The 19,762-nt window shown below is 38.0% G+C and overlaps 1 protein-coding gene across 1 annotated transcript in view; it reads right to left on the bottom strand.

The window, feature by feature from the left end:
• Positions 1-3,617: 3,617 nt before the first annotated feature.
• ATAD2B (ATPase family AAA domain containing 2B) overlaps positions 3,618-19,762 on the bottom strand; it is a 151,000-nt gene continuing 134,855 nt past the window's right edge. Inside the window, exons 24-28 of the mRNA XM_060169207.1 lie at positions 17,257-17,394; positions 12,879-13,562; positions 10,200-10,327; positions 9,762-9,890; positions 3,618-7,008 (exon numbers count right to left, since the gene is read on the bottom strand). Coding sequence (XP_060025190.1) covers positions 6,967-7,008; positions 9,762-9,890; positions 10,200-10,327; positions 12,879-13,562; positions 17,257-17,394 — 1,121 coding nt within the window. The 3' untranslated portion in view covers positions 3,618-6,966. The remainder of the gene's footprint in view (positions 7,009-9,761; positions 9,891-10,199; positions 10,328-12,878; positions 13,563-17,256; positions 17,395-19,762) is intronic.

Genomic DNA, 19,762 nt, shown 5'->3' with positions numbered 1-19,762 from the left:
GCTGTAACTCTAATGCCAAGAACTGTGCTTGGCAAGTGGCAGTTGCTCAAATTAATTTGTTAAATAAATTTTGACCTGTAGTGACACGGAACTGCTTGTACTTTCCCCTGCAGCTGTCATGCTATTTCACTTCTCAATCTGTGCTTCTGTTGCTCCTTCTGCCTGGAAGGCCTTTCCTATCCTGATGCCTCAGCTCAGGCATCAGGTTTCTCAGGAAGGCTTCTCTGAGGTTGGGCTACATGCTCCTCCTCTGTACACCTATAGTGCCTTATGCAGAACTCAACTGTAACACATGCCATGTTATACTGAAATGATGTTTGTGTGTTCGTCTACCCATACAAGAAGTCAAGCATAGTGATTAAGGGCATCAACTCTGGAGCCAGACTGCCTGCATTTGAATCCTGGCTGTGTGACCTTGGGCGAATTACTTTATGTCTCAGTTTCCTGGCCTGTAAAATGAGGATAATAATAACTTATCTCATAAGGTTCTCATAGGATTAAAGTTTCTATCTGTATTTGTGAAATACTCAGAACAGTCCCTGCCACCTAGTAAATGTGATATGTTATAACAATCTCATTGAAGATAGACACAATGCCTTGCCCATGTTTACTTTCCCTCAAACTGATGACTTTTACACTAGTTCAAACTAAAGGATTAGTGCCCAAACTAAGTCAGCTGCAACGAAGATGGAGAAGGGGTGATGGATATTTGACAAGTTTAAAGGGAGAAAAAAAATCAACAGAACATGCTGCATGATTAGAATGAGATGTACCATAAGAGGATAAAATTTAGGATGACAAGATTTGGATACCTGATGGACATGGTCTTATTCATAAGATGGAAAATATAAGAAAAGCAAAAAGGAAAAAGGAGGGTTCTTGGCAAATTTTTAACAAAATACTTCATGCAATGCTTAGAAAGAACACTTTAAAAAAATAGTTTGGGGCTTCCCTGGTGGCGTAGTCGTTGAGAGTCCGCCTGCCGATGCAGGGGACACGGGTTCGTGCCCCGGTCCGGGAAGATCCCACATGCCGCAGAGCGACTGGGCCCGGGAGCCATAGCCGCTGAGCCTGCGCATCCGGAGCCTGTGCTCCGCAACGGGAGAAGCCACAACAGTGGGAAGCCCGCATACTGCAAAAAAAAAAAAAAAAAAAAAATAGTTTGAACCCTGATCAACCATGACAGAAATCTGGCACATTACATCTAAAAGAACTTAAGCTCCATGAAGACAGGGACTTTTTCTGGTTTTTTTTTTTTTTTTTTTTTTTTTGCTGCTTTATTTCCAACTTCTGCAACAGTGCCTGGCATACAGTAGGCACTTACCGTGTATTTGCTGAACCTATGAAAGGATGATTTAGATAAGTTTCAGCTTTCTATGTCAATTAAACCAGAAAGAATTACACATTTTCTATATGTCCAGCATTGTTTTAAATTCCTACAAGGAATATAAAATATAATACTTCTTTTGTATCCCCTTTCCCACGTGAATAAATTACTAAGATTTACATAACACTAGTCATTTACTATGTTACACAGTACAAAATACAGCTAAGTTCTGAGGATGAATGATGGCGTACAGGAGATTTATTGGTGTAGAATCTAGGCCCACTCCTGAAATATGAGCAAGATTTCAACAGATTAAGATACTCCAGGTGGTGAAAGTGATACGATATAATATGAAGGGTCACAAGAAACTAAGAAGAAGTTTTGGTAAAGTGGGACTAGACTATAGAAAAGCCAGGTAGAGGCAAAGGGCAAATAAAATGCCAGCTCCCTTGGAAGGCTTCCCTCATTGCCTCCATCCCTAAACAGAATCAATTGGTTCCCTTCTTAGAACTCTGAACAACACTGTGTTCCTTCTATTACAGCCCTTAACCCACTGAATAATTACTACTAGTATTTGTACCAACCGCCCCTAGCAGACTATAAGCTCCTTAAGGATAGAGAATATCTCACCTGTGTATCACATATGTCTAGCATAGTGCCTAGGACATAACAGACATACGACTGTGCGGGTCAGAGAGGGAATTTGTATTTTAAAAAACAGCCAAGAGGTAACTTTTCAGGTGTTTGGGCAAAGGGATAAAATGAAGTAGGTACTTAAATATTAGTCTCTCACTTTACTGTAGTTTTGAGTCTGATGGAAACTAAAACTGGATACATAAACCCAGCTTCATCCTTGGAGCCCTCAAAACTTGACTGAGACTCATATGAAGTTATAAACTCTCTAAGGATTCAGATAAAGCTTTATTTTTTTTAATAAATTTATTTATGTATGTATGTATTTTTGGCTGCGTTGGGTCTTCGTTGCTGCACACAGGCTTTCTCTAGTTGCAGCGAGCAGGGGCTACTCTTTGCTGTGCTGCGTGGGCTTATTGCGGTGGCTTCTCTTGTTGCGGAGCACGAGCTGTAGGTGCGTGGGCTTCGGTAGTTGTGGCTCACGGGCTCTAGAGCACAGGCTCAGTAGTTGTGTTGCAAGGGCTTAGTTGCTCCGTGGCATGTGGGATCTTCCCGGACCAGGGCTCAAACCCATGTCCCCTGCATTGGCAGGCGGATTCTTAACCACTGCGCCACGAGGGAAGCCCCAGATAAAGGTATAAAAAAATCTGTTTCCCAGGTTTATCATTACCAGTCTTTTGATACAGACAATCAAAAGTAAAAATTAGGGACTTCCCTGGTGGTCCAGTGGTTGACAGTCCGCCTTCCAATGCGGGGGACGTGGGTTTGATCCCTGGTCGGGGAACTGGGATCCCACATGCCGCGGGGCAGCTAGGCCCATGCGCCACAACTACTGAGCCCACATGCCACAATTACAGAGCCCACGTGCTCTGGAGCCCATGTACCACAACCAGAGAGAAGCCCGCGCGCTGCAACAAGGGATCCTGTGTGCTGCTGCTGGGACTCAATGCAGCCAAATATAGATAGGTAAATTAATGAATATTTTAAAAAAAAAAGTAAAAATTATACAATCTGCAAAACCAAGAAAAACAAAGTCTTACTCAAATTCAAACAGTTCCTTTTTACTGTGAAAGAAAAGGAAAAAAAGAAAATTAAAGATTTATATAGAGGAAGTTTAGTATACTAATCTTGGGACATGAAAAGGTGTCTCGTGGCAGACAGCAGAAACATGGGCAATCTAAAGCCAAGAACATTCTATTCACTTAAAGCAATAAGCCTCTCAAAATTCTGGTATGAAATCTCTCTCCACATTTAAATTCTACGTATTGTTCAAAATACACTGATAACTACTTGATTTAAGAGAAAACACTATAGATTAAGTGAACCATACTACCTGATCGTCTATTGTAGCATAGTCTTCCAATGAGAAAAACAAATTTCAGAAGTAATCCATTTGCTGCTACACAACGACTTTTAGACAATCTTCAATTGAAGTTAAAACCACACTTTCTCAACAGAAAAACTTTTAGATAAAAAATACTGAGGGCTACTAAAATCTAAAAGAATCATATAACAAGATTTTTGGCATGCTTAATTAATAAACATCAATACGTCCTAGCTACAAAATAATGAGTTCAGCTAGAAAAGTAGCATTGCACTTGCAGCCAACAGTAATCATAATTAAGCTAAAGAAAGACATGTTTTTCTTGTCATCTTTATTCAAGTATTTCACAGCAGTTATATTACAAATTACAGTAAATGTTCAAAATTCCAGAATTCAAAAATTAAATAATTTATTTCAAACTAATGTAAAATGAAGTCAAATGCAAAATACCAACTTAACACAATTCTAAATTAAACTACAAACCCAAAACAGACCATAGATGATGAAGTGTACTTAATCTGCAAAGTAGACATACATGACTGAAACCAAAGAGGACTCCCAAAGTCTAAATAACCAAATGTACAAAATACAAAAGATGTAGGTACAAGTCCAAATTCAAGCTTACAATGTGATTACAAATAATAATTATAATAACAATGGCATTCAGCTACGGGACCTGACACTGAAGATACCTACTGAATAGCACCATAGCTGAACCAACTTAATCAAAAAATGGGAAGATATTACCACCCCACTCCCTAAAAATAAAATCCAGTAAACCTACAAATACATTTATTGGCATATGAGAAAAATCAAGTCATGAAAGGACATTAAAAAAAAAAATCACAGGTGAGATTCAAGCTCAAAAACACAATTAACTCCACAGCCATCAGTTTCAACCCTAGTGCGGTTCCATCATCTTCAAAAGGCTCCTATGGTCCCCACAGCTGAGCATTAATTATTGTTGGGCTGTGCCGTGATACATATTTTAGTGATCTGAGAGCAAGGTTCTACACAGGAGCGTATCATTTATAATGCTCACAATAGGAAATAAGAACAGAGGTCAATTTGTACATATTTTTGCCAATGCTATACGGCAAAAATTAAGAACTTACATAAAGGTAAACAAAATTGAGTCCACTTGGATAATTTCACAAGCTGCTTTAAACTATAGAACCACCAGATATCTGTAAAATAAGAAAAACTGGTATAGTGGGGGGGGGGAAGGGGCCAGAGGAGTTGGTACAATTTCACCTCATTTTTCTCCCCTTGGCATTAGATTGGCTTTCTCTTTAAGACCTAAACTGTTCAAAGTGGCAGTTCCTATCATACTGAGGTTGCCTCCTATTTCTCCATCTATATCAAGGTTAAAATTAAAAAACTTGATCTTTTGGAAGCATTTTAATGCTAAACAGAAATAAATTTCCCTTGTCAAACTCACTGATGGCTAAAATCTTAATTAACTTGTACAAATTTAGTAAACTACTAAGAACATGTGCATTTTTTTTTTCTATTCACAAGTGCTGCTGTTACTTGAACAGAATGCTTCTGAATTAGAGTAACTGGAATAAATATTTAAAGAAAAATAGTGCAGCAAGAACCTGAGACTTGCAAAAAACCCTTTTACCAGAAACTTGCTACAAAAAATCTGCTACATCTTATTTCATCAAATCTTTAAATTCTGTAACAATTTCCATCAAAATACAAAATGCTAATGTATTAGACTGTAAAATAGCTTGAACTGGTATGATGGTAATAAATTACTAAAGTAAGCATGAAAATCCTCCCAATAATCAAATTAGAGGTTTCAAATAACCTCCCCTTTAAAATTGGTTCATCGTTAATCGCACTTGCCCACCTTAAAATACAGTGTGCCTACATGGGTAGTATCTTGAATTATATATGACTAACTGAATATTTTGAAAACTTCCTAGGTATAAAGAAAACAAGTGGCATTATTTAAAAATTAAACTAGAATTAGAAGGCATAAAATGTTAATGTAAATGCAAAGAAGCACTTCAGATTACTGCAGTAGCCTTGGCCAAAGTGTGCTTTCTGCGCTGGCATCCAGCACCCTACAAAGCCAGAGACGAGGAGACAAGTACCTTAGCTTCAGCATGTAAACGGTGGCAAAGTGAATACAGAACTCTGTAGACACTGTTGGTAACTAAAATACAAAAAGCTGAGGTAGCTCATTATCTCTGCAGTAGTCCAAGACCGTTTGCTCTAATTGAAACCCAAACTACATGTGTTGCATATATTGTAAAGACACACCTGCAGCTAACAGCTATAATGAATGAAGATATCAAGAAAACTTGTCAAAATTTTCTACTTTTTTGTTTAAAAATCATCTGATAAAAAATGTCACTGCACTCCCTTTGTCTCTTTGCAACTGCCTAGACTGTGTCTCTGAATTTGTAGAAAGTTTTTGTAAAACTAGTAACCCATAAGTAATTTTAGATAAGTACAAGTCACAGAAATCGCTTAACAAGATCCAAAACAGGTTCCAATCAAAACGAATAGTTGTGAAGGTAAGCTTATGATAAGGGATTTAAACATTAATACTGTTATTCAAGGACCATACCAGAGCTCACTTGCAACTATGCATATAGAAAATGAATTTTATGGAGCTTCTGACAAATTCTTCTCTTTTCTGTCCATTTGGCAAGTCCGGGCTTTAAACCAAAACTGTAACAATTTATTATACATGAAAATCGTTCTTCTCGGGGAACTCAAACATGAATAACTATTAAACTGCCATTGACAGAAGAAAATAGAGTGTCACTCTATTTTCTGACCATCATTGTCATCCATACCAAAAAGGGTGTGTGTTTTTTGATGGACTGTGAATTTTTTGTTGTTGTTGTTTTATTATATGTTTCTTAAACAGAAACAGACCATACAGGAAAACTTACCATTTTAGTATATTATGTGGCTTAACCACTGTCTTGATCGAGTTTTGAAAACAAGATAGGCATTTTATACCACAACACTGGTTGCCTCTTAATGATACAGAGTATCAAAACTTATTTTCAGGGTTGTGACCGAAGAAAACATTCTAATCCATTTGCTACCAGTAAGCCCATCCTTGTGTTTAGCCTTATCTTTCTCAAATAAAAAGGCACATTAAAGGCAGTTCTAAAGAGCCTAATCTAATTTTATCCAGTTTCTTCAGTTTCCCACCAGAATATACCATAGCCAACTTTAAAACAGGCTTCAGTCCGTTACCCAGAAGAAAAAATAAAAACAAATATGATAAAAGGGGGGTGGGGGGGGGAAGGTTGCCCACTGTTTAAACAATTCAACACACTTAGAACTGCCCCATCCAGTTTCCTCGTGTTTGCTGGTCTGCTCCCTAAGAGAGGTCTCCAAAAGAGAGTGCACAAAAAGAGAAGCAGAAGTGAGAGCAGTTTCTGTAGCACCAAAATCTCCAATCTGTGGGGTTGTATTTTTTATTTGTGGAAAATACAACATGTCTCTGAAGTTCTGTTTGGTTCTTGTAGGCTGGTTGGTTTCAGGTACCTGAGACAATAGCACCAAATTCAACAGAGAGAAAGAATGAGTGAGAGAGCACTTTACACCAAGGCTCTGCACATAATTGGTGCAATTTGAAATTGAATGGCTCAGAAGACTGCTCTGGCAGGAGCAGATGGGAGAGGATAAACCACTCTTCTTGAAAGGTTCATAGGAATGTCTCAAACATATGAACTGTTCTTTCCATCTCCTATAAGGGGGGGAAAAAGTACACGTTATCTATTAAAGGAAAGACAAAAGCATTACAGAAAAATTCACTTCAAATTAACTTTCTAGATAAAGAATTTTAGATACAAAGTTAAGCTTTAAATATATTCCTGATTACAGTACCATAGCTACTGTGTAAGCCTATCTGCCCTAGACACGTCCAGATGCCTCCTACTTTACATTTAGGCTAATGAGGATGATGCTAGCAACAATGAGTACTTACTGTGCCAGATACTGTACTAAGAAATTTACATGTATAAGTAATCTGCCAGCTAAAAACAGCAGTCAGGATTTGAATACAGGTAGCCTCACTCCAGAGCCTGCACCCTTCCTGACTCATTATATTCGACTGACTCCCAAAGCACAATGAATGTATTCAGTATAATAAAACTTGTACCCAAAGTAGAACGTACCCTGCTCCCAGTGCTACTCACTTCAATCAGAGCTGAAATTTAAAAAAAAAAAAAAAAGCCAGAAAGAGTCGATGCCATCAACGCCAGGAATGCCACTCACTGGTGATTCTGCTATAGATTCCTCCTCTCCTAAATGAGACCCCTAGATTACAGGGTTCCAAGACCCATACTGCAAGGTGTTTCAACTGCTGAAGAGTATTCAATCCATTCACGCTAATCAAACGTCAAGCACGTGAACAAAGAAGTTCTAGAATTTTTAAAAAGTAAAGAACTCTACCCCACACATTACATTCAGATGGGCAAATGTCAAATAAATCTAAGACATTTGGTTTTCCCTTCCATCTTTAAACACCTCCAAAGAAATTATATCCTACCTCTCTACAGAACTAACAGGCCATACTAACAGATTATCATCTGATCAAAAAGTTCTTATAAATGACCAATCAAAATTACTTCTGCTAAATGTTTCATCATGTTACTGAGTAGGAGAAAAGTTCTGTTATAAAATACAATATCCAATACTATCCCAATTTTTAAATATATATTCACACTTTTATACACATAATGTACATCTAGACATTTTTAAAGGATGGAAGATATTCTAAAAGATTAATGCTGATTAGTTTCCTCTAGATGGTGGGATATGGGTGATGTTTTTATTTCTGTTATTTCTATATATTGTATATGGTCAGAATAGATTCATAAAAATGTGACTCATAAAAATGTGATTACAAAGTAACTTTTAAATGCTCTCTTGCATTGATTCAAGTCCAATACAGGCATACCCTGGAGATGTTACGTTCCAGACGAAAGCAAATAAAGTAAATCATACGAATTATTTAGTTTCCCGGTGCATATAAAAGTTATGTTTACACTATACTGTGTAATGGCATTATGTCTAAAGAATAATGTACACACCTTAATTTTTTAAATGCTTTAAAAATTTTCTTAAAAAAATGCTAACCATCGTCTGGGCCTTCAGCGAGTCATAATCTTTTTGCAATAACATCAAAGATCACTAATCACAGGGACTTCCCTGGTGGCACAGTGGTTAAGAATCCACCTGCCAATGCAGGGGACATGGGTTCAAGCCCTGGTCCGGGAAGATCCCACATGCCGCAGAGCAACTAAGCCCATGCGCCACAACTACTGAGTCTGCGCTCTAGAGCCTGCGGGCCACAACTACTGAAGCCTGCGCGCCTAGAGCCCATGCCCTGCAACAAGAGAAGCCACCGCAATGAGAAGCCCGCACACCGCAACGAAGAGTAGCCCCCGCTCACCGCAACTACAGAAAGCCCGCGTGCAGCAACAAAGAACCAACACAGCCATAAATAAGTAAATAAATAAATAAAATTTTTTTAAAAAAGATCACTAATCACAGATCACCATAACAAGTACAATAATGAAAATGCTTGAAATATTGCAAGAATTACCAAAATGTTATTAACACAGAAGCACAAAGTGAGCAAATTATGCTGGAAAATGGCGATGTTGCCACAAACCTTCAATTTGCAAAGAACGCAATATCTGCACAGTGCAATAAAGCAAGGTATGCTTATATTCTTTATTACACATGCAAAATAATCACATCCTCTATACATAAATCTTTAACATACTAGAAATACTTCTTGAGAGCAGAGACTTTTGTCTTATTCATTTTATTTGCTCAGATGACCGCAAAAATAAGTGTGACTTAATCATGTAAATTATATGAATAGAGATATAAGCTTGTATTTATAAAAAACTTTCTTATGGCCCAGAGTTGTCCAGAAAGCGAACGGTTCACCTCTAAAGTGTCTAAGCACAAGGACAACAACTCCTTCATGTGGTTATTTCACAGGACTAGATTTGATTAAATGAGATGACTTTTAAGTTCTCTTCCAATCATAATAGGGTGGCCAGTAAGTCTCATGGCCCACGCCAACTCCTTTTAACCAGTAGTGGCCACCTCGGGAGCAGTGGTAACATGGACTGTGAGGCCATGCTCACATTCAATAGGCCAAAGTGATATATGCTTAATCGGTCAAGTCAGTGATAAGTAAGGGAGGGGAGAACTGTGAATGCTAATCTGTGTATTTGCCAACCATGAATCTCTGTGTTTTGATAAACAAAGAATCCCAGATTACTTCTGTTCTGAGACAAAATGGTACCAAGAGTATATTTTTGTAACTCTTAATGATTCTTCTAATCTTAAATCTTCAAACCACTCTTCAGTTACTTGGTGAAAGATTTAGACTAAAATAACTTTCTTTTTTCCTCTTTTCTTTGGGACAAGTAAAAGCACATATTTGTTTATTCCACAGATGAAGTAATAAGCACTCACCTCTACAAGCTGTGATTTGTCATAATCTTTACGGTGACGGTAGATGCACTGACTAAGAAGAGAATATAATCTCTCAAGTTGATCAACTGCCAGATTGTTGCTTTTATCTACCAACAAATCAAGCAATTTCTAAGAAAAATTAAAAGAAAAAAGAATAAAATGAAATTTGATTTCATTGTTCAAACTGAAACGGTTCCACTCAAATGCTAGGCAACAGACACCGCATGCTACGGTGTAATAGTGACACCTGAGTTTAGAAGATTCCAGGGCTTAATTTATTACCAAGAACATTCTCATATTTCTAAACCCCTCAAAACACACACAACTCTTTTTCATTAGAAGCCCTGAAGTACCTATATTCCTAGGTTAAAGCAAAAGATTATCAAATCTAGCTTTATTTCCATTCATTTAAAACTGCCTGGGAAGAGCTAAGCTTACCTTCAATCTCTCATGATCAACTATAAGAGGTGGCACAGGCTCAGATGGCTCTTCTGGAACCAGTTCCAGGCTTGTTGTTTTTGCCTGCTCTAAAATTAACTTACGATATTTCTTTACTTTAGAAGCACCTACAATTGGGGGAAAAAAAAAAAAGCACTGCAGCAAATAAAAGTTAAGAAAAATCAGACAAACAATTATACATTCTTTTACCCACCACAAATCCTTTTGGAATAAGCGTGTAATTCTTTAAATAATAAATGATTTTTCTGAGGGGTGTAAGACTAAGCAACCCAGATTAAAGAGAACTAGACCACAACTATGAAAGCCAAGTCATACCAGAATATCATCTTAACAAACATATCCCCTAAAAGGAAGATACGAGTAATCTTCAGCTCTAAGCAGTAACTTATAAACTGTCTTCATTCTGTGTATGATAACCATTTTAAAATTCGGAGCTCTCAGAACTAGAAGAAAGGAAGCACCCTAGAAAAGCAGATACTAACACAAAGTGAGGCCAACCTGCCTCATATTTGCCTCCCAATGCAAAACATTTGCTTCAACATTGCCTGAAACGTCTTACTTTTCTCTGTTATACTGCCTGTGTTACACAAAATTTTCTCTTAAAAATATAAACCCATTAAAAATGCAAAAGGTCTAGTGTCCTATCCTCCTACCTTAGAGTGAATTAGTATAATCTAATTACTTTCCTCCCAACATCTTGCTGAGACCAGCCACACTGAAAAAACAGAAACTGTGAGGTCGCTGAGTGTAGCTTGACAGCGTCAGGCACCCTGATGGGTAGGGAGGGCAGGTAAACCATCAAGCCCTACGCTCCCTAAGCAGGAGCACTCTTAGAGGAGGCCGAGGCAGGAGCAACACAAGGACAAACCTGGGCTGTTTCAGAACTTTATACAGGACCTGGCCCATGCCCAGGGCCACTAAGGAGACCCTTCCTCCTCCCTCCTGCATTAGTTCTCTTAGTCGCAAGTCTTTAAACAATTCCTTTTCCTCAATGCCTGCTATATAGATAAATAATAAATGAACCAAAATGTTGCCTTCAAAAACATATACCCAGAGAAATTTTATATTTCAGAAAGCCTTTAGAGTGAAAGCCTTTATTTACAGTTCCATTAATATATGCTAGGAGTTTTGTTAAGACCATACGGATCCTCATTATTACATCCATGGACTTCTAGAGGCCCAAAAACCTGAATTAGGAACCACTACACGAGGTTACATTGCCCTGACAGTTACAAATGAAAGCTTCAGGTAAAGCGTTTACACAACAAATATCTTTAAAGCTTTTAGATCACCAGTTGAACATAATATTCATTTAAACCTTTTCTGCAAGCTTACTAAAATCTCATAGTGAACTAGCATTAAAAAGAACTTCTCCTCCCCATCCATTCTGCCTCATAACAGGAATCTCTCCCTTTTTCCCACTCTGTCCCATTCATTACTTAACTCTAGCTTCAACACATTTTTTTAAGTTCTGTCTATATGATAGCCCAGGATAAATAATGCTCTTAAAATTGCTTTCTATTATTAAATATTGGAGAAAAAGAAAAATTCTCAACAGGCAGCATTCAAGAACCGTACCTCTCTCTTTATCCATTAAAAGAATTGTAAGACTTTGAATACCATCCTACTCTCTAATTCTACTGGAGGGCTCAAAAAACTGGCATTAAAAAACCTTTCTCACATAGCCCAAATCCCAGGCTAACACTATATACTCCACACAATTTAGAGAGCATGATACAATTTCAAGATAACCTGGTATAAGAAGAGTGCTTATTCGGGAAGGAAATTCAGTACACTGAGCAGAGTAGATCTCTAAATCACCCCATCTCACTATGGGCTAAAGAATAACGATAAACAACAAAGTGGGGCCAGAAACCCTCAACGCCCCCTTTCTGCTGCTTCTTAGAAGAATCATATATCCAAAGCAAGTCAGGAGTGGGCAGAGTGCTCTGACTCTGCGAGAATAAAGTAACTTTGACAGTGAGGATTCTGCTGCTTTCTTCTGCCACTGGTCGTATAGATAGAGTCTCCTAGACTAAACATCCCTCAGATTCAACTAACAGTGACTGCCTGGCATGAATATACCTTAGTACATTACCAGGAGAGACGATTAATATACATGACTTATATAATCCCTGCAGTGGCACAACTCTGAAGTTTAATTTAGAAGATAAAAGACACAGGGTTGGAGAATATAAGCAACTAGCTCAGAGTCACATGATTATAATGAACACGAGTGGTAATTTAATGTGGGTTTATATAACTTTACTATACCATACTGCTACAGTATCCAAGTCTTCTCACCCACCCCCACCCCATCCCAATAATCCTTCTGTTAGAAATCCATCTTCCTAACACTTGTGGATCTACTCAGCTTTTAGTCATAAATCCATTAGGACAGGGATGACAATCAGGTGGGAAGCAGAAGAGGAAGCAGCCAGGTAAGCAATGCATTCTGGACCACAAACCCTCTGAAACATTCACCAAAATTTATTATGTATGTGTACACTTTTCTAGGCAAAGGGGTGAAAAGTGCAACAGATTCTCAAAGGGGTATAATTATTTATCAACTATTGCTACTGGGGACCAGATAAAATATGCACTTAATTAACTCTGGAGTTAAAACCTTCAGGAAAAATTTTAAAACATTAGCTCTACCTTCTTTATCCAGTTCTGCATCTTTAACCTCCACATCAGGGCCAGGTTCGAACTTCTCATTATTGCTACATTCCACTGCCTCTAGTTTCTCAGCATCATCTCCATGATTTTCATTTGAAGCTTCTGGTTTTTCTTTTGACTGGTCCTCCAGAAGATTCTTTTGTTCAGAACTACATTTGTCTCCACTACCACAGAAAGAAACTACTTCAGCTTTGCCATTCTGACACTCCAGAAGTGGTATTCCTTCAAAACTGTCAGTGGAGGCCTCACCGTTTAGACAGCTTCCTTTAAGGAAAGACTCTTTCCTAGATGTCTGTTCTGGATTTAGAGAACTGCTGCTGTTGACCAGTAGAGACTCATTTGAACTTTCCTCTTCAGTAGAGGCAAAGTTCTCTTTTGTGCCCGCTCCGTTGTTAAGCCTCCGCCCCTGGTCCATGTCCATGATGTCACACGATGATTCATCATTGGTCATAGATAAGTCTCCAGTCTCTTCTCCATTTTCTTCATGGCAGTCAGTGCTTACCTCAAATTCTCCATTTTCTAGCAATTTCCTGTCCTCCATATGATTCTCATAGTCAGCAAATTTGGTGTCCTCTTCATCTTTTTTTAAATTATTGACTTTCCTTTTCTTAATAATTCCTTTACCCCACTGTGATCGCCGCCTTGATTTTCTCCGAACTCGAACTATTTTACAAAGAAGGGAAAAAGATATGTAGAACCTGGAATGCAATGCTTGTTTTACAAATGTTTATTAAATAAGACCCAAACGAAAGTAAACCCATACTAGCGTAACACACAGACAAAAACTACTTAGCTCTTGACATCCATGCTGACTAATCCTCACAAACTACAAGTAAAATGGATATGAAGTCAGGGATGAACTCTGAAGAATGAAAGGAATTTACATTTATTTCCTGTATGAGTTTACTCAGCACTCACTTTTTACCACTGCCCTGGATTCTACTTTATAGCTGTTCCTAATTCCTAACATGCAGGGGCCAAGCGTACTATACACACATTTAGGGAATGACCACATTACCAAGCTGCCTGGAAGGTTTGGGGCTACAGCCCTGGACTTCCACCAGGAAGATGAGTGCTTTGTCAGCAAGATCACCCAAGAGCTTCTAAACCATGAAAGGAAATTAAAGTATGATCCAGTATATGAAGAGAGAATAGTTACAGGTATTCCGACAAAGCAATCTCTACTGCCTCTCCTTCCAGAAGAAACATAAGCCCTATGAAGGTTATATAGACAATGTGGTTAGCCAGCTGTTAGCCATCTACCACAAATGGTTCACCTATCAGGATCAATTTCTTGCAAAGTTGTTATTTGAAAATATGTAGAAAAATTAAGCCCTCTGCTATCAAGGCAGCAACAACATTAACAATGAAAATAAATATTTGGTCAGTTATGTGAAACGGGAGACCTACAAAAGTTGTAGGGACTATACTCCTAGATGTTAGAAACTATCATGAGCTTTTATGAGTAGATAGCTGGTACTTCCAGATAACAATGGACCCAGGAATCTTTAATTTCCCATGTATGTATCAAAGGTAGCTGGTTATACAAGTCGATCCCACTGTCCCTTAAATAAAAAGTTAACTTTTATTTTGCAATGTGGGACATTTTCGCAAAGAAATTTAAATACAAAGTTATTAAAGCAAACTAGTGAAGCTAGAGACCTATCACTTCTGGTGTCAAACACCAAATTCTAAATATTAGTTTGTTGAAAGCCATCAGAGTAAAAATAATTCATATTTTTCCAAGGCTATAAATGTAATGTCAAATCTGGCTTAATTTTAAAAGAGATAATATGTATTTTTAATATGTCAATGTTGAAAGCTTCCTGGGCAAAGACATTTTAAAAAGAAAATACAAATATGAGACCACTAAGTGTAGATTGTTTAATCCACAGTTTAAAAACTGCTTTTGAAAGACAAATAGAGGGGAATGTGGTCTTAAGACAACCCTCACTTCTTTACTCTAGCACTTAATATGAACTTGTGATCTATCAACAGTATATAGTGTGTTTACATACTTTTCCCATCCTTTCATCTTTAATCCTTACTGAGTCTCTGTAAAGACACCAAGGTATTCACAAATGTTGACAAATTTTGTCATAACTATCACTCTTCTTTCTCATCTAAGAATAAATCTACTAAAGGTTTCTAAAATCATCTGCAAAATTCAAGTTATTTAGTCACTTGGCTCAAAATTTACTTTGCCTTCAAAACTGTACTATCATTACCATCTCTCCATTCCTTTATCCCCTATTAATTTCTATTTTTACAATTTACAGTTATAGGGTAATTGGAGATGAAATTTCTATATTAGTCTACTTTTAAAAGCACAGGCTATAAGTGATAGGCATTCATAAGCATTCCATTACTTATATGAAAAACTAATCCAGTCCACATTAAAAGTGTAAGAAAAGTATTCAGCTTGCTCTTTCTCTAAAATGTAGAACTGTTAGGTTTTACTACCTGACAAGTCACTCCTGACATTGTGTCCTTGCTTATTCTCCAATAACCAAAGGTACAAGAGGTTCCCTTTTTCTTTCCTCACTAAGCCATGGAGCACTAGAGCAAGAGGCTGGACCCTGCTTGATTAGGAGCCAGCGCAACTCCTTAAAATGTACTCATACCCTAAGCAAAGGTTAGGAGCCCTTCTGAAGTAAGTTTATTTCTAATGCTTTCATCCCAGCTAAGAAAAAGAAAATGTTCTTATTTGGGGAGAGGTCAAGCTAGAGATATTTTCCCTGTCCTTTTATAATCACTTCTAATGCTTAGTATGATTTTGGTAAAATAAGAGGAATTGGTTATATACGTGCCACAAGAATAGGGATTTTTGTTTTAGTCACTGCTCTATCCTCACAGCACCTGGCATGTGGTAGTATATATTTACAGAACTAATCTTTAATATACCCACTTCCTTTTTCAAGGGTGCTTTGTGTGAAAAGCCCATTTAGAGGCACAATCTTTAAAATCAAGTTTTATAACATCTCTGAGTTTGTTTCCAAAACTAAGACCTTAGAAAAGCAACTCTTCCAAAGGGAGATTTAGACATATGATTTAAGTAACTTAATGTAAAACAGACAAATGATGAGTCACATATGCCATCTACTGGTAAGAGAAAACAGGACTCACATTTGTAGATTACAATATTTTAATACTTAAAGGAAATTAAAACTGCTTGAAGCCAATATTCAATGTGTTTTAGTTAGTAAATATTTTTACCAGTTGCAGAGAATGTAGGAATTTCAAGGTTTAACTTAGAGTGCTGTGTCACAGAATCCAGGTCACGATCCAAGGTACAACTAGGATAAATAGCTTAATCAGTTTTATGGAACTAAATGCACCATTAAGTCCTTCAAATGTTCTCACACATGAATGCCACTTATCACAAAGAGAACAAGATAAAAAAACTGAGTCTGGTTCATTCATTCAAATTCACTGCCACTGGTTAAAGAACTTATTATGGCCATCTTTACTGACAGTTGGAGCAGAATTACCACCTTTATATCAGAAGAACAGCGTATATCTTCCAAAGATGGCTATCTTTAGTGAAACATAAAGATTACATTAGGATTATACCCCAATAAACATGTTAAAAAAAAAGATTACATTAGGAAGATGCTGTGTTTATTAACATTCGTCTTTTAGAAATTTTACAGATCACCATGAATGAGGAAAAGTGAGGAGAACCCAGAACACTGAATTTTCCCCTAAATACATCTGACTTAAACAAAGCCAGTTAAAGAAGGCTACACAGATTTTTCTCAGAAAAATCAACTTCTTGCTGTCAATTCAGTCACTCTCCTAAGCTGGAATTTCCATTTCCCACCATAACAAGAACATTCTGCATAACATACAGCAAGGGGTTGGGGGCGGGGTGGATAAAAAAATCTATTGGTGGGCTTCCCTGGTGGCGCAGTGGTTGAGAGTCCGCCTGCCGATGCAGGGCACACGGGTTCGTGCCCCAGTCTGGGAAGATCTCACATGCTGCGGAGCGGCTGGGCCCGTGAGCCATGGCCGCTGAGCCTGCGCGTCCGGAGCCTGTGCTCCACAACGGGAGAGGCCACAACAGTTAGAGGCCCGCGTACCGCAAAAAAAAAAAAAAAAAAAAAATCTTCTGGCTCCACATCTCTATCTAAAAACCAAAGTTTAAAACTGAAGATATTCAAATCTAGTTCAATTACAACAGCAAGCATTGAATGGAGATAGGAGAAAAGCAAATAAGGTTAAAGAAATGTATTCTGATTCAGCATTTTACCCCACAAGCTCTTAGCAGCCCTTTGGTATATGTGCCCAATTCCTAACACATCTGCCTCATTTGCAGTTGTTCCCACTACTGGATAACATGATCTCAAATACTCACATGCACATTTATTTGCAGAGCTGTGCCAGATATCCATTGGATTTCTTTGTTTGTGCCGAAATGCCTCTTCAACTCTAGTTTCCATCTTTCGAGCTCCAGTACCATGAGGATTTATTTGTTCTGCTGTTACCGATAAGCCTGCAAGCAGAAGATAAGCGATACCTATTTAAATATTTCCAGCTACATAAACCAACAAGGTTAAAAAAAAGTCTGAAATACAAAACTGAATTTTAAAGTCATTAATTATACTTGGACAGTCTGTAATTCGGATGAAATAGTATCTATTGATTTAAGATGGGAAAGAAACTAGATATAAAATCATAAAAATAAAATGGCAGGCCATGCTTATTTACACTTAATCCCCAAAGGGCCCTGTGTTTATTCATTTTACTTTGCAGAGGGATACATTTCACATTTTTATGACTGTGAGACAGTAAGATTATATATAGTCTAAAAGTCATGATTTCTGCCATCTTAGAAAGTATAAGCATATATTTGGCCACTGAACCCCATTCATATGAACTGTTTCCATCTGACATTAGCTGGCTGTCACACCACACTGCATAAGTTTGGTTTTCGTGCACTGATCTTCATAAAAATAACCATTCCATCTCAATTCTCTTTACTAGATTTCTTTCTTCTATGCCATCCTTAAATGTTGCCTTCCTTAAACGTTTCTAAGGGCTGTCTCTGGAATCCCTTTTCTTCTCACTTTAATCTACACCTTCCACCACAAATATTCATGCCTTCAGCTCCTACTGGCATTATATAATTAGTCCCAAATTACATCTTTAGTCCAAAACTCTCTTGAGCTTCTGATTCATATCAGTTGCCTACTTGATATCACCAACTGGATATCCTAGAGATAGGTCAAATTAAAGATAACTGGTTTCTCTTTCCCCACCAAAAAAAACCTGTCCTTATATATTCCCTCTCTCTACTGGTGGTATTAGCATCTACTTAAGTCATTAAACCAGTAACATGGCAGCCAATTTTGCCTCTTCCTTTCCTTCACAATGCCCTCCACCCCTGCAGCTGCATCTCTCTCATGTTAATCCTACCTTCATTCCCACTTCACTAATTAAAACTCTGGACTACTCCAACAGCCCTCCCCCCACCAAAAGCTTTATTGAGGTACAATTTACACAACATAAAAATCACTCATTTTAAGCATACGATTCAGTGATTTTTAGTGAATTTACAGAGCTGTGCAATCACCACAGCAATCCAATTTAGGTAACGGTTCCAGGCAACCACTAGTCCACTTTTTGTCTCTATAGACTTGCCTTTTGTGAGCATTTCATATAAATAGAATCATGCAATATGTGCTCTTTTGTGACTGCCTTCTTTCACTTAGCATAACATTTATAAAGTTCATCCATGCTGTACCATGTATCAGTACCTTATTCCTTTTTATAGCTGAGCAGTATGTCACTGTACAATATACCCTGTTACTTTTTGGTGTTTTTTTTTTTTGCGGTACACGGGCCTCTCACTGTTGTGGCCTCTCCCATTGCGGAGCACAGGCTCCAGACGCGGAGGCTCAGCGGCCATGGCTCACGGGCCCAGCTGCTCCGCGGAATGTGGGATCTTCCCAGACCGGGACACGAACCCGTGTCCCCTGCATCGGCAGGCGGACTCTCAACCACTGCGCCACCAGGGAAGCCCTTATACCCTGTTTTGTTTACCCATTCATCAGTTGACGGACATTTGGGTTGTTTCCGGTTTTTAATTGTTGTGAATAATACTGCTATGAACATTCACGTACAAGTCTTTATATGGACATATGTTTTCATCTCTCTTGGGTAGATCCCTAGGAGTAGAATCGCTGGGTCATATGTAAATATTATGCTTAACTTTTTCGAAACTGCCAAAATGTTTTCAAAACTGGCTCCAACAGCTTTTTAACTGGTCTCTCATCCTCCTACTGAGCCACATTGAGACCTTGCTATTTCCTGCTGCCAAAGCAATTTACCAATCCATTCCACTGTTTCAAATACTTCTATGAATCCTACTGACTATGGCAATTGTTCTCAAACTTTAGTGTACATAAAAAGCACTTGAGTTTGCTGAAGTGCAGATTTCTCGGCCTTCAGATTCTCGGCCAGAGAATCTAATTCGGTAGTTCTAAGCTGATGTGGGTAATAAACACAAACACATTTTAAAAAACATAGATCTACAGGATAAAGTCCAAGCTCCTTAGCAAGACATTGATTCATGCAAATATTTATAAAAAGCCTGTTGTGTACCAGAGATAGTTCTAGGGACTGCAGTAGAGCTATGAATAAGACATTCACAGCACTTATATTCTAAATAAGGAGGAGAGAGACAACAACAGTAACAAAATGCCAAGTGCTATGGTGACCAGAGCCTAATAAGATTAGGTGGCCAGGGAAGGCCTCTCTAAGGCAGTAGAAGAAAAGCGTCTTCACATCTTCAGTGTCCTGGACCCAGCTCACCTTCTGAGCTCTGTTTCCCACCATTCTGTACATCTTTAGCAATACCA

The sequence above is a fragment of the Lagenorhynchus albirostris genome, chromosome 13, assembly GCF_949774975.1.
Source record: "Lagenorhynchus albirostris chromosome 13, mLagAlb1.1, whole genome shotgun sequence".
Classification (NCBI taxonomy): domain Eukaryota; kingdom Metazoa; phylum Chordata; class Mammalia; order Artiodactyla; family Delphinidae; genus Lagenorhynchus; species Lagenorhynchus albirostris.
Note: the sequence above shows the minus strand (reverse complement) of the source record. Positions and strands in the feature narration are given on the sequence as shown.